At 37.8% G+C, this 26,029-nt stretch overlaps 1 protein-coding gene and 1 long non-coding RNA gene across 2 annotated transcripts in view; one reads left to right on the top strand and one right to left on the bottom strand.

The window, feature by feature from the left end:
• LOC306806794 overlaps window positions 1-14,883 on the top strand; it is an 80,991-nt gene extending 66,108 nt beyond the window's left edge. Inside the window, exon 4 of the long non-coding RNA XR_013775578.1 lies at window positions 14,152-14,883. This is a non-coding gene — a long non-coding RNA (uncharacterized lncRNA). The remainder of the gene's footprint in view (window positions 1-14,151) is intronic.
• The window catches only part of ITFG1 (integrin alpha FG-GAP repeat containing 1), a 70,667-nt gene that overhangs the window by 612 nt on the left and 44,026 nt on the right, over window positions 1-26,029 (bottom strand). The window contains exons 11-17 of the mRNA XM_079315847.1: window positions 19,743-19,893; window positions 19,408-19,516; window positions 16,797-16,840; window positions 14,906-14,984; window positions 5,814-5,938; window positions 5,004-5,086; window positions 3,309-3,426 (exon numbers count right to left, since the gene is read on the bottom strand). Coding sequence (XP_079171973.1) covers window positions 3,309-3,426; window positions 5,004-5,086; window positions 5,814-5,938; window positions 14,906-14,984; window positions 16,797-16,840; window positions 19,408-19,516; window positions 19,743-19,893 — 709 coding nt within the window. The remainder of the gene's footprint in view (window positions 1-3,308; window positions 3,427-5,003; window positions 5,087-5,813; window positions 5,939-14,905; window positions 14,985-16,796; window positions 16,841-19,407; window positions 19,517-19,742; window positions 19,894-26,029) is intronic.

Below are 26,029 nucleotides of genomic sequence, written 5' to 3'. Positions count from 1 at the left end.
AAGTGTCAGAGAATGGTTGATTTTTTCCAAGCTATTTAACAAAAGGCAAAAAGGCTTAGTAAAACCCCCAACAATTAACTTTTAAATGGTGTCAGCTTGAAATAGCAATAATCTACACAAAATTGGCTTTTGCTGTTAATGCTCTGCTGCTGTAGTATTTATGACCCATTATTTTCTGTTATTTCTAATAATGCTTTTTAAAAGGAATAATTCAAACCTGGAGACTGCTTCCTGGTATCCATTTTGTCTACATTATAAATATAAGATGAAATTACTCTGGACTAACTGCAAATGTAATTTATGTTACATGTACGAGGAATCTCATTTAAAAACATTCTGTTAAATACAACTTCAGAGCAAGACAGCAGTTCAACCAACAGCCAACAGCACCAAGTAGGAAAAATGTTCTGTGTCTTTTGTTTGCATTATGAAAAGGTGAAGTAGGATGCATTTCCCTGCTTATTTATGCAGAACACACACTGACCTGCTGAAAGAGTGAATTGGGTGGTGCTCAGAAAAAAACAGTATATTTAAATTGCACCTGAAATCCATGTCATGTGTAAAAATGTCCTCTCCCACATCTCCTCTTGTGTGCTAAAGCACTTAACAGAGGATGGAAGCATTTCTTCAAGGATTCTTGAACACACAGTGCAAACTTGTGCTTGTGCCATGACAGAGAGTATGTGTAAATCCCAGCATGAGAGAATTTGGCAAAGCACACTGACATGCTTTTCAGTTTGCACAGACCCATGTTCTTCCTTTCTTTTTAATTTTTTTTAGGGAGTAAAATGAAGAAAAGCCTCTCCAGTAGGTGCTGCGTGGGCATTCAGAACTGTGTCTCAGTTGATAAAAATACACAACAATTGTGGCAGAAATCGGTGCCCGTCTTCTGCCGTGAGAGTTTGTCATCTGCTTTGGCTCAAGGCCAAAGATTTCCTCATTACACAATGTTTATGTGTGATAGCAACTCCATTGGATTAAATATGGATTTTACTGCATTTTGTAGCAGCAGCAGAGCTGTCAGTGAGGTTTAAGATATATCAGTCTGGCTTTTTTGGCAGGGACTTTATCAGTGTCAGTAGTATTCTGGATTCAAAAAAGGGGTGGGAAGGAAGGAGTGGCACACTCTTTCCTACACTGAAATGCTTGTCACATTCCACCAAATTTCATAGTGTCACTTAGAAAACCATTTCCACTCCATTTCTTGTATGCTTCCAGAAAAAATTATTGCTTCAAATTTGACAGTAACTGATGCTCTGCTGGACCCAGCAAACCCTCTCCAGCAGTATTTCCATGACTGTGCAGTTTTCATGACTGACCTCGCGACCCCAAAGCAAGTTCTCAAAAATGAGAATAATAAGCACTATTGAGGGCTGTATCAAATGTAGCAAGATTGTATTTGTTGTAAGATGAATAATGGTGTCAATTCTTCCTCAATTTCTCTTCCATTAGATGAAAACTAAAATCTAGTAACAGATTTCATTTTTCTTCAACACATTCAAATTTCTAAGACAAGACAGAGCAACATCTACCCCTAAACCCTACAGTTATTTCAGTACTCCAATACCTGGCTGGTAGATGAGTGTGCAAGAACTACTATAGACAAAGGGCTCCTGACACTACTTATCTGCAGAGGTCAAAGGCCAGCATTTATTTAAACTGCTGAATAAAATGCTGCAACTCACAGACACATACATCCTCTGGGAGAAAGAAAAGATTTTAAGTGCCAGTTCATTTCCCTTCCTTTCTTTGCTACATGTACCCCAGAGATCTGCAAGGGAAAGGCATTTGGCCAGGACAGTATTTTTAGGAGAGGACTGGTAAGACAGTAAACTAAGAACAAGCTTAGAAACAAAGAACTTTGGAAACAAAGAACTTTGGATTTTAACTTTACACGTCAGTGATGCACAACACAGCCTTGGTGAACACTCTTATTTGTTCAGTATCTCAACCACTTCTGAATATTAGGAAGGCAAAAATCCATAGGAAGAATATAGGAATTAACAAATGTTCATACAATGCTCTGAAAATACACACAATTTGTCCAAATATTTGGGCCTATTTTGTGCTGGCAGAATTGGAAATGAGTTTACAATATAACCAATACACCACTTCAGGCACACACACCTGGGACTTAACACAGCTTTAAAAGCACTCACTCTGGGCTGAGTCCTTCCTTACACTACAATGCTTGAATTATTGTATAAAATTGAATTATTTTATAAAAACTGTTTTGAATGCTGCCCTTAAATCTCCATTTCTCCAGATGGAATTATACATAGGTAATCCTTGCCCAACTCAAAGTCCAAATACCTTATCTGCTACTCTTGTTTGCTAGAGACATGTTGGACAGAGAATTAAACCCAGGCAGTGCCCAGCCCTGAGCTACCAGTAAGCAGGTCATGCTAATGACAGCCATCAGAAACTTTGTATTTCTTTGCTTTGTGTTTTTATTCCCAGCTTTATTGTTAGTTGGAGACTGTATTTAACATTTTGAAGAGTGAAGACTGACTGACAAGTAACATTTAAATATGAAGCATGTGCAAAGCTTATCTGAATGTGTAACAAGGTCATTTTATTTCCACAAGCACAAAAACAAACAGTTCTACCATGTCAGAATGTGCAGTAATTTTATCTGACAGCTAAGATTATGGTTTGGGTATGTAGTAACATTTATTGGCAACTCTGCCAGTTGGGTATGATTGTGAACTGAGCAAAGTTAAGAAAATGGGAATGCATTTCTTTTGTGACATGAAAGGCCCCTTTCAAAATGCTTCTTCAAATCAATGGATTTCTATACCCTGCATGTGCAATTCAGACCCACAGAGCAAAGCAGCCAGTGTGCATGATTGACTCCCTGTATGTTCCTGAATGTTAATGTCAGTGAAGAGAGATACACAAAAAAGACTTTCCCCTTATTTTTAGATTACCAGCAGAACTCAAGATAAGTAAACTGAGTTCATGTTCCATTTTCCAAAACACTTCTCCTTAAAACTGCAAAATGGAAAGCTTATAATAAAGATGGCTTGTTTAAGTTGGAAAGAATAGCTTAATGGAAAGAAAGAAACGAAGAGCAACATGGACAAACTTAAGTGTCTTAGAGCTTCAATAAAAATGCCAATTTTTAAACTTGTGGTAAATAATGAATTAATAATAACAACACCTTTTGTGACTTAATTCAATCTGTGTCAGAAATTATACTGGAGAAAAATGTAAAAAGAAAACCCCAATGTACAGGTCTGTAAAATATTAGGGAGTGTTAAATAGCATAGAAAATACATAGAAAATATTCCAGTAAATTAGCTTACCTTTTCTTGCCAGTGTAATATGCCAATTATTGCCAGGATGAAAACACAGACACCAATTAAGGCTATAGCTGTTAGCAGTACAATGTTACTTGGGGTCAAATACAGCTTGGCACTCCAGCTATACAAAAAAGAAAATCCAAGGAAACATTAATACCCTTCATTAAGAAGCAGGAAACATATTTTACTTACAAAGATGAAAAGAACCTGTTAGGGTAAAACAAGTGACAACCTGGTCTAGAGAAATGAGCAGCTCTACTTAGAGACTGAAGCTTAATGATGTTTACTTGGAAATATATGGCTTAACGTAATTATTTTCAAGCAATACCCTATCTAAGTACAATTTCTGTTTAGCTTTTCATGAATGCTATGGATATCCTCAGGGAATGAGTTTTTTTCTCATTAGGAGATTTTTCTCCTGCCCTTGCCTAGGACTAAGTAAAATACATAAGGAAACCTTTCACAGGAATGCCTGGGGACATGAAGCAGCAGGGGAAAATAACCCTGGAAGATTTTTCCACCACATGAGGAGCTCCTCTCAGGCAGACTCATGGGTCCAGTTCTCTTCTTCTGAAATTTACCCAGGGACAGCTGCAGTTCTAGACAGCATAAGCAGTTGATTATGGTAGAAGATCCAGAAAATTAAGCACTTTAGGGCTCCTGGAAGACATCCCTCAAATCATGTGAGGTCCTGAGGCCTAGGGAACCCCTTTTTTGTACAAGTTTTCTATCATGGGAAAGCTGTCAGCAGTAGGCTCTATGTTGAGGCCTCTCAGGAAATTACATACCTATGTTAAGAAAGAATTAAGCTTTTATTATGAAATCTGTTTTCTTTTGGGGATTCCATCCTCCATTATTCTACAATGTCCATAAACTCACTTTATATGAAAGCAAAAATAGTTTAAGGATACGATAACAGAAACTGTTTAGCACAACACATACCTTTAAATACTGTAACTACATTTGCATCTGGCAGATGTTATTTCTGTGGTTGTTAATTAGCAACTCAAGCAGCACATCACTTCTCCACTGTTATTTGTTCTCTAGTAAAATTAACTGCTGAACTGATGTCAGAATCATTTCTGCATGATAAATGCAACTGACCTCACTGGTAGATCAAGCGGCAAAACGCAGCTGGAATATTTGACTAATGTTTTCTCTAATAGCAAAAAGAGAAACATGCTCTCTTTCTGGGAGAAATATTTTAATTGCAAAGTGAATTCCATGTTCAAGCTCTCTGCAACCAACCCATTCACCTTTACTTAAAGGGAAATATTAATTCCTGTAGCAACAACTACTGCATTCAGAAGGGCTGAAGCAAAGCTTTTCTATGGACCCAGACAGAAATTGCATGTTTGGTGGAACAAAAATGCTTAATTCAACCATTACCATGCTTGTAATTTGTCACTGAGGATGTTAAATCTAGCAAGTATGTTATTATTTACAGGAGTGGAGCTGGTAATACATTTTGATTGTTTGTCTGAGCTGGTAATAGGTTTTCATTGTTCATGGGCACCATCTGAGAGGCTGTGTAAATACCTGAGCAGCATTTTCAGCTCCAGCTCAGCACTGACCCCCTGCCCTTGCTCTTCAGTAAGTTTCTATATAAATAACCATTTCTAAACATACACATAATGCCTAATTTACACTGTGTATTAATGTAATTTTGGGAAATGCAAATCCAAATGATGACATTACCTTCGAGGAACATTGTGAGGATAGGGAATGACTATAAGCTGGGAGTTTGGTATGATAGCTGTCCATTCTTGTTTTCTTATGGACTGAAAGAAAAACAAAGGCTGTGTCAATTCCTAACAAATCAACATCCTCACAAGCAAAGAAATTCTCTGTTGAAGCATACCAAAGGAGAAATAAAAAAGCTGTGGATTTAAAAAAACTTTTAAATATAAGTGATTAATCCCTCTATCTTTGTATAAACCTGTTACTCTGAAAGCTCCAAAATGCTTTAAAACCCAGCCCCCAAAAGCAGAAAGCAAAACAGCTATTGCTGACATGAAACACAGCATCTGCTTTAAAAGTATAAAGCAACAACATAATAGGGAAAGAAGAAAAGAACTGATTCTACAAAGGAGGCAGGCAAAACAATTATCCAAATCAGAATTTGGCCCATTTGAGCACCTCACTTTTCAAAGTAGTACCACCAGATCTTTAAAGACTGAAAATGGTGAGGACCCCACTTTTATGTTTCATGTGAAGATTAGAGAATCACAATAGTCTCCCCCCACCATGACACTGCCATGCTTTTATCACCAAGGCAGAAGGGATTACATGAGCCTCAGCCTGGCCAGAGCAACTCTGGGAAAGCCCTGCAACTACTGCAGTCTACAATTGGACCCTCACACCTAATAACCATCTGCCCTACAAACAAGCACTGAATACCTGTGCTAACATTTACAGACAGCTTCAGTCATCTTTTGGTTTTATTTTGGCTACAGAGCTTTTACACCCCCCCAAAAACTGGGCAAACAATCTTAAATGCCAACCAACCTTTTCTCCCAAGGGCCGTGGGATGCCAACGTACAAGTGGTCGAGGAAGTTGGCGCTGCGGCCCAAGCCCAGCACGTTGTAGGGCAGCTGCAGAGAGTAGTGTGCTGACTGGCTGAGCTGGCCAGCTGCAGGGAAACAGGAAACACACCCACGGAGGCACATGAGGCAAAAAACACAATCAATCAATCCATTCACAAACTACCAACTTGCTACACAAGTGCAGATTCCTCAGTCAGTAATAAAAATGTTAAAAATTTTTCACTAATTGCATGATTGCTTAATTCTTAAAGGCTCAATCCCACATTTCCAAACTACTTGGGAATACTCACTTGGAGAAGAGCTTCAACACTATACTATTTATATACTATAATATATATATACACACTATACTATATATACCATATACTATACTATACTATTCTTTTGAGTATCATCCCTACTCAAATCTCCATTATTTGTTACAAGTTGAGAAGAAATCAACTATGTGCATTTTTTTTATTAGGATTAGTGCCCCACTGATTTACAAGATCAGACTCAACATGTGAAGGTCTCCATTTTAATTCTTGTCAGTACTGGTCTGTAATTACTAATGTACTACAAAATTAGTTAAGTAAATTCTCATGAACGAATTTTCAAAGAATAAAATAATTTAATGAAAACAGGATTGCAGTGGATTCTTTATTCTCTTAGCAAGTGAGCTGCTTTCACAGCAGGAATCAGCACTTCAGAAGCACCACAGTGAAATCAGCCTTCATCACATTAACAGGAAGGAGTGCAAGGAACACTTGACAATCACAAATGGATTTCTGTGATCAACAGAAACAGCTTCTCACAAGGATGTGATTTAGTCAGTATTTGTAGACCATCAGATTTCTCTCAGCTTTGATCCCTAATAGATTATGTCTGAAACTGGAAATTTAAAGTTAAACAACAAAATGCAGCAGAATGTAAATTGAAGAACAGGAATCCCTATTTTATAATGAATTTACAGCCAACTCCTTTGTACCTCTGCACATCCAAGGCTCGATTCAGGAGACAGCACTTTACTTCAGCCCACCAGCTGTGGCCTGACTGGTGACACATTCTGCATATCTGTGGTGAGCACAGGGGCAGGAAAAACTCCTAACTCACCACTACCACTTCTTTGGCAAAGCCAAATATCCTTTCAAGAAAAACCAAACCCACCCTCCCATTGCTGGCTCCTGAAGAGGCCCCTAAGTGCAATTGGCCACAACACAGCAGCACTTCACCAAGGGACAGCAAAGACACAACACCCACTACCAGAAGCAGCTCTTCAGCTCTTGTATGCTCCTCTGGGGACAAACTACCCCCTGTATTGCAGGCTGGTGCTTCTGAGCCCCTGCTCATTACAGTGATTACTTCATGGTTCTGTTTCTGTGAACCTCCCTTCCCCTACCAGCTCCTGAGGAAGCCACTTGCCATATACTGTCAGGCATGTTTTGAAATAGGCTTGTTTAATCAGGAGATAAATATTCTGTATTATTTTGGGTTTAGTTATAATACTTTTATTTTGAAAAGCAAGATAAATGTCAACTGAGATCTAAAAGATCAGCTTGACACAATTATCTTTTTATTAAGCAAAAAGAAACTGAAATGGTCTCCCTAAAGATTATACACATTTTAGATTTATTTTTCGCCATGCAGAATCGTGTAATGAGCAAGCAGATGAGGAAATACTTAAGTTGGATTTGCACTTTCAGGTCTCTATTGTGAGGACAAGGTGTACTGTGCCCATTGTTAGGTAGGTTTCTCAATTACAGAAGATGTGGCACAAAACACTCACTGAGCAGCTTTTCTCTTTAAGAACAGGGATTTTTTTTCAGTAAGTTGAGATAATACAGGATAGGACAACGTAAGATTTGAGTCCTGAGTCTCTCCCTGTCTTGCCACTAACTTCCCTAACATGATCTTGGCTAAACTTGGCTCAATCTCCACGTGTCTACATCCAAATCTAAAGTGGGAGTAATTCTTGAATTATGTAATATCTGAAACCTCCAGTTACCAACATACAAGTACTAAGGTTCGAAGGTGGGTGTATTCAGTTTGACTTGGCTACAGAAACCAGATGTGTTACTTGATGCAACATAAAAAAGATTTTTTTTTAGAATTTGTGACACTAATGCTGAATGCTGAAGGGCTTTCCCCAAAAGAACAAAGTACTGCTGTAACATTGAAAAGCTTTTAGAATTACTTTTGAGTGAAATATTTAGGATCATGAGAAGACTGCAACTAAGATCTTGCTTTTTTCTTTCATCTTACAAATGAAATGAATGTCAACTAAATTAAAGAGAATAAAAGAAAATGTCATATACTGTGTGCAGTCAGCCTTAAAGAGGTTAGAGAGTCACATACTGCAGCTAGAATTCTTAAAGCACTGAATAATTTCATGGCTACTAACGCTGGTTCTTATGCCTACTAAGATAAGGATAATGAAATCTTATGCTTCAGGATGTAAATAGAACATTTGCAAAGGTCAGAAAGGAATGTTTTCTTCTACACAGTAGGCAGAAATGTGCACATACTTATTTTTTTATTTGCATTTAAAATGGTGAGGTATTAGCTAAGCAGGAGGACAGCATGTAGAAGGTTCCAGTTTACTAAAGGTGACTAAGCACAGGAGAGCTTTGAGACTCCTCCTTGCTTTACTCACCCTATATCTATCAAAAATTCTGTTTGATGCTCACTGAAAAGTTCCACTTAGAACTGCAACCAAGTAATTAAGAATGACAACTGCTCACCTGAGAAACACAAAAGCCCCAAACCAAGATGAAAAATAAAGAGAGAAATAATAGAGAGTACTGTCAACAGTTTACTGACATTATCTGAAGTTCTCAGTCACTGGTAATTAATTTACTTATGAAAGTTTTCCAATTTAATTTAAATAGCAACCACAGCAATTTGCCCTCTTGTAAAACTACTGGAAACAGCTTTCTACATGTTCCAAGAAAAAATGAGAACAGTTTTGCATCTTCAAGGAGGAAAGTGGGATTTATTTCTCATTTAAATTGTTCTTTAGGTCTTTGGAAGTTAGCATAGGCAAGATAAAGGAAGCGGCTGTTACTCCAGGGTTTGTTTTACTTTATCAGTAGAACTGTTATAAACAAGAATTAAAAAAACCTTCTCCTGATCATGCCACACATGATTTCTTTTTAATACTACTTTTAAGACTTTTTTAGTACTTTTGTCTTTTGCCTTAAGCTTCTTGTTTCAAAAATGCCATTTCAAAGCACGTAGATATCATGGACTATGGTACTGCTATAAGTGATGATATATATATTCTTGTTTTAAATCACAAATCATTAAGTTTATTGCATAAAAAAATCTAGGGCAGAGTAAAAACCTCAGCATTTCAGGAGATGGTTTTCTGTGGTTTCAGCCTATTGGAGATCAAATTTGTTAGAAAAAGCTAATGATGTTGGGCAGCCAAACCTCAGAAGACTTTGCAGAGTTTGATATTCAGAAACCATTCTGGGCCTTTTGGAATCAATCTCCTTACCTCTGAAGTCTGGCATATAAAATTGGAAGCAATTCGTACCATTAACCTTTCTGAAGTCTTGTCTGAAAACCAGAGCCATGTGTTGTCTGTGACACATCCAGCACTTGTTCTTTTATACCTGAATTAAGTCATTTCCCTTCTGTTTCCATTATCCTGATGTAAACTTGCTGAAAGCTCAAGGGTAGCCTGTTCTCCCCTGAGCTGAACTGGAATGTCCTCAACAACTTATTTCAGGCTGAAGAGTTTAACTTTGAGGGGAAAGTGGTTGCAGTTACATGTAGAAGCAATACCTTCTTTTGTTTAAACAGCACTGACAACACGTGGGACAGGATTTAGGGAGAGCCTCATTGAACCTACAGAAATAGATGCCCAATACTGATAGTGTTCAGTCAGTTTAAATAAACTTATTTTGTGAAATAACAGAGCAGAACATGCAAGATCACTACACAGAACTGAAAGATTAAAGGAAATTCTGATTTCAAACTTTTGGCTACCTGAAGCATTCCTTATACATTGTTTTATTATGCTTTTCCTAACAAAATAATATTTGCATTTAATTAGCCAATTAAAGGCCATTCTGTGAGATTCAAAATTCAATAATACTATTCAGGATTCCAAAGGTGTATCTTTTAGTCTCAGACTTGCATGTAAATTCTTCTGTACCATCACCTACCTGAGCACTGAGGTCAGCACATGAATGACTTCTTTTATATAGATTAGACAAAGATATGCATCCTAGAAAAAGTAAAAATAAGTCCAAAACCTGCCATGCAGAGGTTGCATGGATTGCTGCATAGCTGGGAACAACAGCCAGGCAACATCTGGAGAGGACAAAGGCAGCTGAAGATTTGGGTGCAATCACACAGTGACCGTGCATCCCTTCTCTGCACAGCTGGAACACTGCAGTGATTTTAACTCTGCAGCCATTACCAGCACTGGCATAAACTGCACTGAGTGTTTCCCCATTTTTTTTAAAGCTGGCAGCTCCTTATTTTGTTTGAAAATATGCCAGAACCACTTACTGCAAGAGAAAGGGAAAATGTAACTGATAGTAATGAAAAGCATGGAATATGCCTAAGAATTTTATAAAGAAGCTTTCAGGACAAAAACCCAATCTAACAAAAACCTGACAACTTCAAACTTGGAAGCTTTATAAATAGCTGGAGAAATTGATTTGCTTGGCTTTAGCTGAAAGTTTTACTTCAGTTCCTCTCATACTGCCTTTGGGGGTCACTGAATGAAAAAAAAAAAAAAAAAAAAAGAGTGGTCAAAGAGTTCTTTTTCTGCTTAAAATATGTAATGGTAACTTCATTTTTCTAAGGGCTGGGGATGTCTCCCTGGTTTCCCCAGCTGGCTGCCTCTTTTCCTTAGTCCCCCTAATAGGAAATTCCAGATTAATGCAGAACACAGCTTCACCTCTCAACCTTTTCTGCAATACCTGGTTCTGGAGTACCAGAAATAACATGGGGAAGGGAATTCAAAGTGCACTCTTGGGACTTTGACACTAATGACTGCAGTGCTGCCAACACTTAGGACACTTCTGCAAGACCAAACTCCAAACCTGATGCATTTTTATGAGAATGTGTATTTTTATGAAAAATACCTTTACACCATAAAATTATATAAGTAAAACTGGTAAATTAAAAACCCCTCAAACAATAGGGTTATCATATTGGTAGGGGGAAGCTGTGTCATTTGTAATGCCCAACTATCCAAGGTAATATTGCAATATTACAAGTTTAAATAATTTTTCTAAACAAAAGACAGTTATGCAGAAAAACATACTAGAAGGCTATTCCAACCTATAGAAAACAGAAAAACCCTCTCATTGAATACAGCTATTCAATTATTAAATTATTCCAGCTTGTTCCATGAATACATTCTTCTTTCTGTGTAGGGGAATCTGACACAATGAACCTTGCAGTGTCAAATGGCCATTGAAAATAAGCTTATTTTGCTTTTTTTCTGGTACATATTGCAATGTTTATGTTTAAATTCACGACTATAATAGCTGCTAGACATTTGTGTTCACCTCACAATTCAATTTAGTTAAACAGCAGGAGAACTCAATGCAACAACAGGGAAGAGTAAGCAGATTTCAAAAAACCAGAGGGGCACGGCTTCACAGCATGTGAAAGGTCATTTTGCTATGGAAGGCTTAAAAAAAACAAAGCAAGAGCAGCAAAATGAAAGAGCTCTGGAATGAGAGCTGCAAAGGCCATCAGTCCACACAGCTTCACTCATACAGATGTTTAAACAAATTATGACTTGATCCACATGAGCCATTCAGTGAAGCTACTCTTATCTTCCTATGGATATGGAGCTTTGAGGAAACCTGAGATATTTACTGCCACTTGTTCCAGAATGAAAATGTTTGGCAGACACAAGCTGCAAGTATGAGCCTATTTATTTCAAACTCCACCAGCACATTTTTAGGTCAGGAGAGAAAACTCAGATATGCATAGCACAGGCTGAAACACAGAAGATATTCCCCCAATAGAAGCCTGGAAATATAAGAAGTATATGTAGAGCTGAAATTCCTGGCTGACACTCACAATTAACTGTGGGATCTCCTTAAAAATAATAACTCCAAAAGAAAAGGGAGAAGGCAGGTTGCAGGACATGGATCAGAAAGCTTGATTTAAATTTGAGTTTGTGTACTTCTGGATTTACACTGGACCTGGTCTATCTCAAGCATGAAATTCCTTAAATATTTGAAGAAGCTGTTGCAGTTGATTTTCCTCTCAGGAAGAGAAGGTCTTTGGAGGTATTAACTGCAGATGTAGGGCCTGAACTTCTTCATTCTAATGCTCATGTTGGCAATTGCTATTCCTTGTAGCTAATTTAACAGTATTTCTTGTAAGATTACAAGTGAATTGAGCAATGTGAAAGTAAAAGCACAGAATACATGCTAATTATTATTCTGCTATCTTTTAACAACATACTGGAATGTTAATAGGAGACAGAACAATTCTAACAATGTTTTTAAGAAAACCCTCATAATTATGCAAATTTCCTGTAGTTAAGGCTTGGCAGATCAAAGAGCCTTAAAATGAATTAGATAAGGAAAGCCATATGGGCCTTTTTATTTTTTTCTTTGCATGAATATTGCCTACATGAAAGATGCCACAACTCACAAGTAAAGTCCTGCAGAATTTAGGAGATGAGAAGCAGAGTGGGGGCCATGGTACTTTGAGTCCTCTATGATTTACTTAAACCCAGGGCTGGAGGGATAACTTAAGGTGATTGCTTACAGTGTCCAGCCTGTTCCCCTCCTGAGCACAGCCACAAAGACAATAAATAACAGCAGCTGACTTTGGAGGGCGACACAAAAAAGAATGGCAAAGTTTTGTTTTCATCAGAAAAAGAACTATGTTTTTACTCCTGTTACTTCTTGGGAAGAGGATTAATTATTTTAAAATTTTGATTAGCTCATTACTCCTTTCAGATAATTAAAAGCTTCAAATACAGATTGTCCCATAATATTATATAAGGAAGGCAAATGAGTTGATGAAAATTAGTTTTAAAATAGCATATGGATGCTATACTAATAAAAGCTTAATGTGGAAAAGATATTTTGTAGGTTTATACATGGCTCAAAAATGCCATGTGGGTTTGGTACTGGCTACCAGTACACATAAGGAAAATTGCTTGATGATTTCCTGAAAGTCAAATAAGGATTGTGATGGAATGGGCTGTTTTTCCAGACAACAATCTGTAGGCCAGTGATTCTAGTTAGAACATTTACTGAATCTTACACATAACACTTGCAAGAGAAGAAAATCTAGCTACAAACGTAATGTAATACCCTCAGAAAACATGACTTTCAAAAGTTCTTGCAGGAATTATACAGACTAAAAAAAATCTATTAACTTATTAGTGTTGAGAAACTGATCAAAGACAGCATTAGAAAATTCCCTGTAGCAACACTGCTGGGGTCATAAATGTCCTTGGAATTCATTACTGTTATTTCATAATGTCAGAACAGAAAAGGAAATTCATCACGTCTGGACTCTGATGGTTTTTATTATTGTAAATATGGTAGCTGTGAAGGGAATATAGCAGTATTAAATCACATTTGATAACTGTTTCTTAGAGTAAATCATAAAAACATTGCATTTCTAGAAGAACTAGCCCCCCTCCCAAACAGAAACAAAGAAAAAACCAACAAAGCCACAACAAACCAAACTCAGCAAACCCTAAAGAAAAGGTTTAAGAAAAATGCATTTGCTTTTGTTCTTGGGAGAGACAGAAAAAAAAGGAAAATGATAAATGAAATAGGTCCAAATGTTAAGCTAGTTTTATCATACACTTTTAAGATCCGTGCATTGTTTAATGACACAGAGTTAGAAAAATGTCTTTATTTAAGATGTACAAACACAGAATCAAATGTATCAAGAGTATCAAGGTATGTTTTTGCAGCTATCTGGTTTGTATTTCAGGACATCTTCTTTAATTCTTATCAGGTGGAATTAATAGTCCTGAGCACACTATTCATGGTGAGAGCATTGCCAGTGACTCAGATTGACTCAGGACCCCTACATGTCAGCATTTCCCCCCACTAAATTATTGCTTTTATTTAAGTTAGTGTTATACACTTAGAAGAATATAATCTTCCCAGTGAACTAATGGAACCACTCTTACAAATCTGAGTTTAATTTGAAATGAGACTGGAGTGACAGACACAGATGACTTAGAGATAATCTTCAACTTATGAGTTTGAGATTTTTGCTAAGCAAGAAATAACTCCATTACAGTGCTAAGATTACCAGTCATAAATGAGACTATTAATCACTTTGTACAGTCTCCTGTGTTTTCTAGGAGCCACCAGTCCACACCCAGGAAGGCAGTATGAACCCCAGGATATTCTAACATCAGGCACTGCTTGGATCACAGCCTAATGGATGATTCTCTTTGGCTGCTTTGTTTTTGGATGCCTGCAAACTGTGACACCTGCCCTATCTCAGGCCATTAAAGCTTTATTTACAATAAAAGTTGCACGAAGCAGCCCTTCCCCTTGGTTTTGACCCTGTTACCTAATGATTGATACCCTGCAGTTCCTGCATTACCTGAAAGGACACAGGCACTGCCTTTCCAGCTTCCTCAGGCTACTCAGAATTTATTTTGTTAGCTGCCAGTTGTAATGAACAAGTCCAGACAAAAACATCTTGTGTGTCCTGAATATTATCCTGATCCTTTGTCATCTGGCTGCTAGGATTGCATTTAGGTATTTCAAGGCCATTGCTGTTTCTCAATACATAATTGCTTAGGAAGCAATTAGAAGCTTATGATGTTTCACAAACTGATGATATTTTACCCAACAATTTTTTGCTATAGCCAACTGTTCAAACCCAACTGGCACAGGACAAATGAAAAAATAATGCAATTGCAATGTCTGTAATAAAAATGCAATCTGTAAAGAAGGAAGAGAACACTGGGGGGTTTGGCTTTGTAAACTGAAGGCACCACTGAAACCATTCCCATTTCCCTCTGTCACCTTTCCAACTCCTCAGGTTGCTGAGAAGCACAAACAGACAGACTGTGCCTTGGGTGTTCCCAAGGGAGTTTCTCTTACCTGACCCATTTTTCAGGTACCCATTTGCATCTACAGTGGTGTACATGATGTAAGGACCAGGCTGATTAACTCCAAAGGGCTACAAGGGATAAAAAACAAAGAAAAAGGCAGGAACATTTTAGGAACTGAAAAAAATATTGCAATTAAACAGTAAACTGAAGAAAAGTGTTTTTGCATTAATAATTAATTTTTTACATTTTAACTTCAAAGTATTGCAACTGTTTTGGTCATACCATTATGTGGAAATCAATTTTCAAAATCACAATAATCAGTTGGCTATGTAACGTTTAGTTTCTCATGAAGAAAACAATACTATTCAATCCTATGGCAAAAGGTTTAATGTTTCCTTGGAAGCTAGAAGTGAAGTAAAAAGCCCCCCAAAATTCAAAGAAATAACTACATGTTCTGAAAAAGCAAAACTCATTTGATACTAAGAGAATGCACTATCTTGATGGTATTTCTGAATTGAAAAATACTACACAAATTCTGTCTTTTCTATCATTATTTAGCAGTGTTTCATTTAATGAATTAAAATGATTGAACAGTTACTTGTGAAGCATTGATACCTATACTAAGCAAATTTTCTTGAGGAAAAAAAAATGTACTTAAACATCAAAGTACAGTCATGAGGAAAAATAAAACAAACATCCAAGGAAGTTGTGCATTACTCAGTGATGAACCATAACCAATGCACCTGAGTATGAAAGGGTGGGGAAGGGAGAGGATGAGAGACAACTAATTGTTCCTTTTTTTCCTTAATGTTGAATTCAAGCTGATATTAGGGCATCAAATCAAATAGAGAGCTTTCAAGTAAGTTACAGAAAGAACACTAAAAGAGATGATGACATGTTTCACACCATGCCTCAAAAAGTAGCAAGTTTAAACCACAAGAGTAAGTGATAATGACAGATGAGATCAAAGCCTGAAAATAATAACTGATTAGAATGAAAACTAAGGAGACCACAAAGGTGATGCTAATTCAGATCTATGAAAGATGAGTGAATAAGGTAAAATTTAATTTTTTTTGGTGCTACATAGCTGTACTCTGGCATAATGTACCTTATGTTACTTTCTGTCAGAAAACTCCTATTACAATGGAGGCAATAGTGTTTCAGTGATCTTGATAATGAAATTTTCACCAACATCTGCTGTGAAGATTTGCCTTTTAAACCTGCAATTTTTGTAATTAAGTAAATGATACTTTCAAACCTCATTATTTTATAACAGAAATTAAACTCCATGTCTCAAAATAGGCTTGAAGGGAAGGTTAGCCACATTTGAAGCAGTTTTTCTATTTTCAAGTCAAAATTAAATGTGAAAGTTTTGCAGAGCTAAAGTGCTACTGCTACCTCTGATTCCTCCAAGTTCCTCTTCTAGGCCAACTTTCACTGTGAACACTGCTAAATAATTTGCTAATTGGCAGTTTGATGGGCGAGTTGCAAGTCTCTGGAGACAAATACAATAATCTAAACAGAAAGCACCACATGTGTATGGCTGCCTGCAGAACCATCAGAGCCCAGTGCACTTCTGTCCTTGGCTGTGCCCACTGCTGGAGTTTGGCCTGGAAGTGGCTGCACCTGCCCCACAGGCAGTTTCTAAGAGCCCACCAGGACTTGGCACAATCCAGTTTGGGCACTCAAGTTCCTCTTGTCTCTGGTATATCCCAGCCCCCAGTGTGGGGTAACAAAGCTCCTGCAATCACTCAATGGATTCCAACTCTGAGCAGCAGCTGCCCAGTTATGGGTCTCACAGAAGCACAAGTTGGCCAGTCATGATTTGGATTATGCATTCTTCCAGTCAATAACTCTTTAAATATGTTGAGAGTTTTTGGTATAATTAGACTTCAGCTTATTTGAAGGTAAATAGTAATCAAAGCCATAGTTACACTTACTGTTATTTTCCTAGGACAGTCATTAGAACAGAGGCCGCTGAGAACTGCAAGAACAAAAAGTGAGCTTGTGTTTATGTTCACAAAACATCTCTGAAGCACCACCTTTGAAATCTGGCAAAGTCTAGTGATAATACCAGGTAGCCATTAAAAAACAAAGAAAATAAATATATTTTCTGTGATTTATGGTAATGTATAACATTTCCTTATCTATATATTTGCCAGAAATTCATCACTTTTTTACTCCACTTCATTGGTTAACCAGCTTCAAAAGGACAGATTTGCCAGTTAGAAAAATTCCAAATTAAAACATTTTTAAAGCAGTGAACTACACTTTTCATTCATTATTCTTAATTTCTTACCATCTAAAATACTGGCAGAGATTCAGCTTCACTGTTTTAACTGATAAAAAGATAAAGGCTTTTCCTTCTATACAAGGCATCATTTTGGAACTAGGTTTAAAGCAATTCACAAAAGCTGTAACAAGCAAAAATCCCATTACTGATTTATTCTATTAATTCAAAAGTATTATAAGCAGGTGTATATAATGCTAATTAATATCTAAAGCCTGTGACAGTTGTTCCAATTACTTGTTTAAAACTTACTAGTTTGAAAAATCAGTTATGTTCAGAAATCTCTGTTAAAAACCTAAATGAGGGACAGTGTAAGCCATCTGTTCTGTAAGCCAGGACATCCTGTCACACTGAGTATTAGAACAAAACAACAAAACCCACACACATACAATGATCTAAGGCCCATTCTGATCCAAAATTTGGACTTCTAATGACAGCAGTTTGGTTGAGCAGCAGGTCAGTAATGGCTATGGGCAGGAGGAGGATGCACACCAGGTACTGAAGCCAGGCAAAAACATTACTTCTTCATGAATTATGGTGTCCCAAAGCAAGCATGGCACACAGAAAATGAAGATTTGCACCTGATTTGAGGGCAGGTCATCCTAACCACCAGGAGTTTCTTAAAGCATTTTCTGTCTTCTTTAAGGGTCCATTGAGGTACAGGTACAAAATGTTTGGGACCAGGGAAATACTGAAAGGTGCATGTAAGATGTTCACAGTCTGATTAGAAGTCCCTCCCTGTGTGAGTCAGAAATGGCACTACTCTAGTCCAGGAAGTTTTCTAATAATTTGTGTGTGAAGATTAACAACTGACAAGATTCCTAAATTATCATTCTTGGCTTGTGATTTCAAAATGTTAAAATGTCTATATACAGTAAGAGGGAATATTTTATACAGTCCAAACCTCCCCAATATCTGAAGTTAAAACGTATGTGTGTGGCAAAGCAGAATCTGAAGACTATATACACCTACAAACAGGCTTTTAATGCTACAGCTTTAATTTTATCTCTTATACATAGGTAAGTATGCAAGTGGACCCAACTCTTCCCATTTTGATGCAAAAGGGCACACTGAAATTTGCTGTTCAGTTTCACTCCTAGAACAAATTACCTGGCCAAGTACATTTGACATCAGTTATAATGAGCAAAGCTGTTCTCATTGTCCATGTGCCAAATAAGTGAACACAATGCATTTATTGATACACTAACTCACACAAAGCACATTTTAGTAGAAACACTTTCCCCTGAATCACTGTAAAAATATTTTTAGACACTCATTAATTCCCATTTCCTGGGGTTTTTATGCAAAAATACTCACACCCTAAAAGGGTGCTAAGAAAAGGCTTGCCCCAGTTTTTAAGATAGATTTACACAGAGCAAATCAAAAACCCTGTTGCAAATTACTCTCTTCCCCATTAAAATATATCACAATTATAATTCAGGTATAGTTTTGTGAAGTGTGAGATTTTTCCAGAGGATTTTCTGTGTGCTTTTGTGAATTACATTACAGTTATATGGTATCATTTAAAAGAAGGCTTCCATCAACATGATAAATGATTAAACACTATCACGATGAGAACAGAGCTCAGGCTGTGGACAAAGCAATAATTATATCAGACCCCAGCAGTAGCTGCAGTTCTGTTCTCTTATGATGTGCAGAATGTGTGCTTTAGAGGTTTGGATTCATTTAAACAACATGAAGGCAAATACAGATTTTGAAGGTGAAGCTCTAGTTGTTGCTAGTGAGCTTTCTCTTCATAGGTTCCCATACAGCCTCATTTTTCACTCATTCTCAAAAAATCAAGCAAGACAGACAAGAAATGAGCTCAACACCTTTGCAGTTGAAGAGCACAGCAGGGCATGCAGTTTAAAAATTTAATTATGAATTATTGTAATCTAACTCAAGCCTTTTAAACCATCTCTCATTAATTCACACACCCTGGCCATGTTCATGGCCACTCTGTGCTCTCAGGGTAGGGTGTGGTTCGTGCCACGTGGTTTTGGCCGACTCCCACAGGGATGCAAAGGGACCCTCAGAACAGATCATGCAGTATAAGCAAAACACACCATGCCAGCAGTCCCTGAAATGACATCAGCCCCTTTTGAAGGCAATTCTGCATCATTCCCACATGAACTCCAGCAAAGCAGGCTTGCTATGGCAGAGGTACAGAACATTACCACAATGTTTTCATAGGCAAAGGCTCAAATATTCACATTCTTATCAATATCCCATTTTGACTTTATTATGCATTGATAACTTACCAATAACTTTAACAAAATAGGCATCTGCTTCAAAGTTATTTTTCAATGTATGGATAGCAAAGTCCTTGTTGGAGTAGCCTTTGCTTAGCACAATGATATCCAAGATCCCCTAGAGGAAGAAAATCCCAAGTTTACATTAGAATGCTTATTTACTCTTAGGAAAAAATGCTGAGCAGCAAAATTTACACCTTTGCTATTTATTGTAATATCCTTCAAACATCATTAATATAATGCTAATCCATTGGGATGGAGAGAGCCATCCACAGCTAAGCAGGACAGTCCAAGGCTGCAGGGACAGGCACAGCCTGTTTGCTGGGCTGAGGAGTTGCACTTACATCCTCATAGATGTCAAAGAAGGTTGCTACCACAGCATCCTTGATCTGATTGAGATCTGAGAGCTCCCAGAACACCTTGAACATGCGCCGCACGCTCTTGCAGCTGACGTTGTTGCATGGGACATTTTCTAGTAAAAATGCTTGTTGATTGCTGTAAAACATACATATAAAATACAGAAACCAAGTTGAGTAAGTCTAAATTGCAGAAATTAAAAAAGATAGCTTAAGTGCTCTGGAGTTAAATGGAATAAAAGCACAGCTAGCAGTCACTGGGTACTTAAAAACTCCGTAAGTACTTATGTGAACTTTACAGGTAGAATTACAATCATTGTCATGCCCAACTTAAAACAATGAAAATATTAAATAAAGGAATCCAAACCAACAGGAGTAACAACCATTCAGTCAAAGAACTGAACATACCCTTACTTTATTCTGAAGAAAGTACCAATGAACTTATCTGCCATTTCTATCAGATTAAACACTATTTAAAACATGTCCATGCTTCTTCATTATTTCCTGATAACTTCTTCCCATCCCAGCTTCAGTAGTACTTTTTCTTACACACTGAACGTTTTGAGCAAACTTGAGATTAAATCTAATCTCTATTTGTATGTTTCAAGCAAAATATAAAACAGAAAACCCTCCCTGCTAAAGTGCAGTAAAAATAGGGCAAGACAAACCAAGATGGGCACTTGCTGACACATAACACAAAAAGACAGGTGAGAGAGTAAACAAGAAACACAGAAACCAAGCAGAGTACCAGGGCAGGTGTAGAAAAAATCTCCCATGGGAAGAGCATCCCATAGGTGCCTATGGCTCAGTGGGAGACACAAGGCTCCCACTCACCCTGATAATGGATCAGTATTTCTGAACTGGGAAAACCTGACACTTTATCAACCCCAGTCTTCTGAACTGGGAAAACCTGACACTTCACCAACCCCAATCCAACTCTTCAGGCAGGTTTGTACCCTGGGAGGCTGCTAGAATCCTTCACTGCCTCAGCAATGGAAACAGATGAAGTTTCCTCCTCTCCTTCTGGGGGCAGAGCCAGGAGCCAGAGCAGTGTTCTGTAAAGGCAGCTCAGCTGTCACAGCCCAGGGCAAGAGCCAGAACCATGTCCTCAGTGTGACCCTGAACATGCTGCTGCCTGTGTGGGGACAGTGAGGTGGGCTCTGTGTCTCAGCAGCATCCAGGATGCACAGGCACACACAGGCACTTCTCCTTAGGCAAATCACTGAATTAATCTATGGCCAAAAGCAAATGAGGTCATCTGCAACATTTAATGTGCTGCATTACCTGTATCTGAGAACTCAGTCACAACTTGAAATTCTTAAGTGCTCACATTCATTTCATGTATTACCTAAGTATCATATCAGAATAGCCAACTTCAAGGTAAGGTGACAAGCTGAGCTAAGCAGATTGTTTCAATTTCTCTTTTTCATCTCAACATAGCTTTTTAAAATTTGGACAAACTTTTACAGACTCTTTCAGTTCAGTTTTTTTAAATTGTCAGAAATTACTCAGATGATAATTAAAAGACTCAGGTTTGCATTATACTCTACACACTACTTAAGTCTAAACCAGAAGCCATGTAAATGGATAGGCACAAGGAGTTTATTTACTACAGGAACTTTTTTTATGTTCTTTGCTTACAACTGAGAAAAAAGGAAAACATTAATCAAAGTGGCACTGTGTATGGAAATGCCACTTTCCTTCACCCCTCTCTATCTACAAGAGAAACATTAAGACAAACAGCAGGAAGAATAAAAGCAATCTCACACCCTACAGATGCTGAAGACCCAAGAAGTGCACTGTGGGAGAGCTCTCTGGTAGAGCAAATGAATTAATTTATAGATGTAGCATCCCCTGTCCCACGTGCTGCATCTCAGCCCAGGAGGAGGAAATGTTGCTGTGCAGGCCATGCTGTTGCTGGCCCTGACTCTGCAGAGGGGAGAGAACCAGCTGTTCCCTGCCTCCTCAGCTGCTCAGGTTGTTCCTGGGAGACATCTGGATTCAGCCTGTGAGCTGCCAGTTGAATCCTTCTATGATTTAGGCCTCTGATACATAGGGAATCTATTTCCATCATTCATTTCTGATACACACTGTAATAAATAAGTGCAAGCTTATGACGATTTCCCATCAGAAAGAATCTTCCTATAACAAAGATAATCATCTGCATCTTTAAAATGACAAAGCAGTGTTCTTGAAAGCCTATAACAGATACTTCTGTAATGGTAAAACCTAAAAAAAAAAAAAAAAAAATCAATGCAAAGTGCTCTACAGATGTGTAACAGTCAATACCAAACAGTTCAGCTTCAATGCTACAAGAGAGCACAAGAACTCTGAACTAAGACCAGTCTATCGTCCTTAATATGCCATTTGCAGCACTTCAAACACTGAGCTGGACAGACCAACACACAGCTGCAGATAAATCGTGTACTACCTACAACTTTATTGCAAAGTACATTATATCCCAATTTGGTACCTTCTGACCAAAGTCATCTATGCAGAAAAGTAAGATTTAATAAGGCTTAACACCAAAGAAGGACTGAAGACTTATCTTAGTTTAATTTTAACATATTCCTTTGCAATAAAATTAAATATTTGCTGCTAATTCCATACATCTGTCATGCTGTCAGTTTTAGGGTAGTTCATTTATAGTAATACCAGGGACATCTAAATTACCACTATCTCTCTCCAGATGTTCAGAATAATTGAATTTGCCTCTGGTTTTTGGATTTGCTCAATTACAAGGTGCTCATCAATCCTACATTTAAAGTAAGTCCTCTATCCAACCTTCCTTCTGACAAGTGACAACTAATAATGATTTAGGAAGAGATAATTTGGTCGAACAGGAGTCCTTCCCTATAAAGGATTAATACGTATACATTAATTTAAAACTGAGCATGAACACCTAGAAAACTTTCTAGAAGTCTATCATACTTTAAAAGTTCTTACTCAACTTTCCATATCAAGCTGGTTTTTGTCTCCAAGTTTCAGTCTCTGCTGCTATCAGCTCTGTCAGAAATAAAGTATTACCAACTTGACCAGTGAAAAACAGTGCCTTTGAATAAAAATGGATTTGAAAGACAGATTACACATTTACAATGCAAGATGCCAATTACTAGCATCTAACTGGAAACAATTGTTAAACAAAATTCCTTGTCTAATTAGATGGGAGACATATGTTTATAAATCCACATGCAGTACTTAAAATTCCAATGTTACCAGAGTAAATTTTAAATCAGCATGTGAAAAAAATGAATTAATTTAGGTAAGAGAGGAGGTATAGCTGAACCAATTATTAACTACTGATAAAATCCCTTCACCTATTATTCTGTATACACACACAATTTCTAATATAAAATTCATGTATGTATCTAGCCTGAAGAAAAACCTGTGGACTTGAATTCTAATGTGCAGGTTTTGGCACAAGTCAGAAGTTGAAAAAATTCAGACTGAACAGATAAATATGTAAGGACCTATAGTGCATTTAGCACCTTCACCTGCTGAAATTCATTGAGCACCTGTTGGAATTTATTGAGTCTTAATAAAAGCTCTAAAGGTTCAACACCCCTCAACATCTGCAACTAGAAGTGAGATTCCTTTTTGTCGTTTCTGATAAGAAATGTCCCCACACTGTCAGAATATTACACAGCAGAATTCCAAAACAAAGGGTTATAGCAGGAGATGTAACAACAGAGTTTTGTAACAGTTCTGGAAATACTTGTAGCTATTGATCATCTTCCCTGACTTGCCCACTGGGCAGAACAGTTAACCAACATTATGCCCAACTGTGGCATCTTTATTTCAGTCTTTTGTAGGGATTTGTAAGGATTTGATCTGAAAGTACTTTCTTGAATTATGATGGAGGCATATAATTGATTTTAATCCTTTTCTTCCATTATCATGTATTGGTATACCTTGAGATGAACAAAATTGTTTTTGCCTGCTTTAATTTCTTTACATTATAGACAGCAAGTAGAAACCAGGCTTCCTAAATGATAGCACAGATTGAGGTCAAGAGTTTACAAAAATGCTTTTATCATTTAATCACAGTAATCAATCACTGAAATTAGATCTGTAGATGTAGCATGAAAGGCTTCAGAGAAAGAAACAAACAGCTTGATCCAGAAGTGTTTAAAATCGATTAAATAAGGTTTTCATTTTAATTTGCTCTAATTTAAGGACAGCTTTTAATTTAATTCCCACACTGTTTTAATTCTCTCCAATCAGTGACCCAGTTACACATTTTAAAAGGAAGTATTTGCTTAAGTCTCTCAGAACCAATGAATTAATATTAAATGTGACATTTCATAGTGAGTGGAAAAAAAATGACTTTTGCTCCTATCCCAAACTAAAAAGCATGTTTTCCATTACTTTTGTACAAACACTGGATAGATACAACATTAACATGCAATGTATTTCTTGATTTTTAGGTTACTTTACTCTGTTTTACCAGTTTCCTCAGTTTTCTGAACTTCCCTTTTAATAGCTTGTCACATCATCTGCCAGTACCTTCAGTCCTTATACCTTACTGTGTCACTCAACTTTGATGCCAAGTTTAAAAATAATTTTGAATGCACTCAATTGAATAAGCAAACAAATCCAGAAGCAAGGAGAATAAAAGTGTATCACAGTAGTTCATTGCAACAAGACATAGATGACTTCTGGGCTTCTACAGGAGTAACTATTTACAAATTGTTTAATGATTTTGCACTACATTACATTGCTATAATTATACACCAGCCAGAAGACAGAGGCTCCTAAGACTTAAAACAGCTTCAAATACATTTCTGAACTCCATAAATCTTCATGCAGCCCTTCTGAAGGGCACCAGCTATCAGGATATATATGACAGTACAGCTCAAAACATAAGATTTCTGAGGCTTAGGTAAAAGCAAAGACAGCAACTTTACAGCTACCACATCATTGTGTAACTTTGGCAAAGAGAAGGCTGGTTCTAGTTCACTCTCTCTAGTCTTTATTTAATGAGTGCTGAACAGAAGATGCAAAGTCCCAGCTGAGGAGAGTCTGGAATGAAACACCTGACACTCAGGGCCCTGAGTGCTTTAACTTTGGCTGGCAAGTTCTGGGCACTAACAGCTCCACCTCCTTCTCGTCTGCCGTGTCTGAATAGAAACAGCTGCTCTGCTGTTATTTTAAGGCTCAGAGGTACAGACAGAGCTCAGCTGCTCACAGCCTTGTCATGAATCACATCATGTAGGCTGAACACAGGCACGCTACTCTTCAAACTGGGTCATTTTTAGGTGTGTGTCACTATCCGAAGAATTCTAACACAAAAATGTCAGTGGGCGACTCATGTTTAGGCAACCACTAGAAGACCTGAATTGGCTTCTTGGACTTCAGCACCAAATTCTCTTACTGTCTGAAGCACCAAAGGGAGGTCCTCACTTGTTTTGCATATAGTGTATACATTCAAACTATGAACCTGCACACGAAGATAACAAATACACCTGTATGAGAGACTTACTCTGCGTTAGTGCAAGTATTTGCCAAGAAAGGAAGACATTAAGACTCCATTAAGTATGGGTTAAAACACTTTTTACAAGGAATGCTATGAAGCAAAAGGGAATAGCAGAGATAATGTTCCATCTCTGCAGATGCTGGCAGAGTGAGCTGTGCAGCACAGACAGACTGCACTCACGTGCACACATCCCGTCTCTGCTGAGGTTCACTGGCATCGTGGTCTCTAGGGCTCAGCTTTTCTCCAAAGTAAACAAGTCTATTCATCATCCCTACTGTCAAACAAAAGCATGTTCACATGCAAACATGCTGCTACACTTGAAGGTAAAGATAAGGACATGGCAGCAGCAGCAGCATCCCCAGGTGCCAGGTGAGAGCTGCCCACAGGCTGCCCCGTTCCGATCAGCCGGCCGCGTTTATCCGGCGGCACGTGCTCAACAGCTCGGGAACGCGCCCACTCAGGTCAGCTCTGACATGGATCACCGACTCCTCATGTACAACAGGCTCCCTGAGAGCATCCCCACGTGCCCTCTCCCACCTAGCACCAGATGGTAGCAGTACAAAGTACTGGGAAAGCAAGCAATGAAGAAAAAAATTTAGAAAAAAGAAGATGAGAAGATTACACTGAAAAATTTAATAAGAAGGATTGGAAGTTTCTTTTTGGAGGGGGTTGGGTGTGTGTGTTAGTTATTTTCAGTTATCTTGGACAATGTAAAAATTGCTGGTAAATTCCTGGTTCTCAGAGAAGGCAAACCACTGCTGTATTTTTCAGCAGTCACCAGTCAGTGCTTGCTCCATGC

Source organism: Erithacus rubecula (assembly GCF_903797595.1).
Source record: "Erithacus rubecula genome assembly, chromosome: 12".
NCBI lineage: Eukaryota > Metazoa > Chordata > Aves > Passeriformes > Muscicapidae > Erithacus > Erithacus rubecula.
Note: the sequence above shows the minus strand (reverse complement) of the source record. Positions and strands in the feature narration are given on the sequence as shown.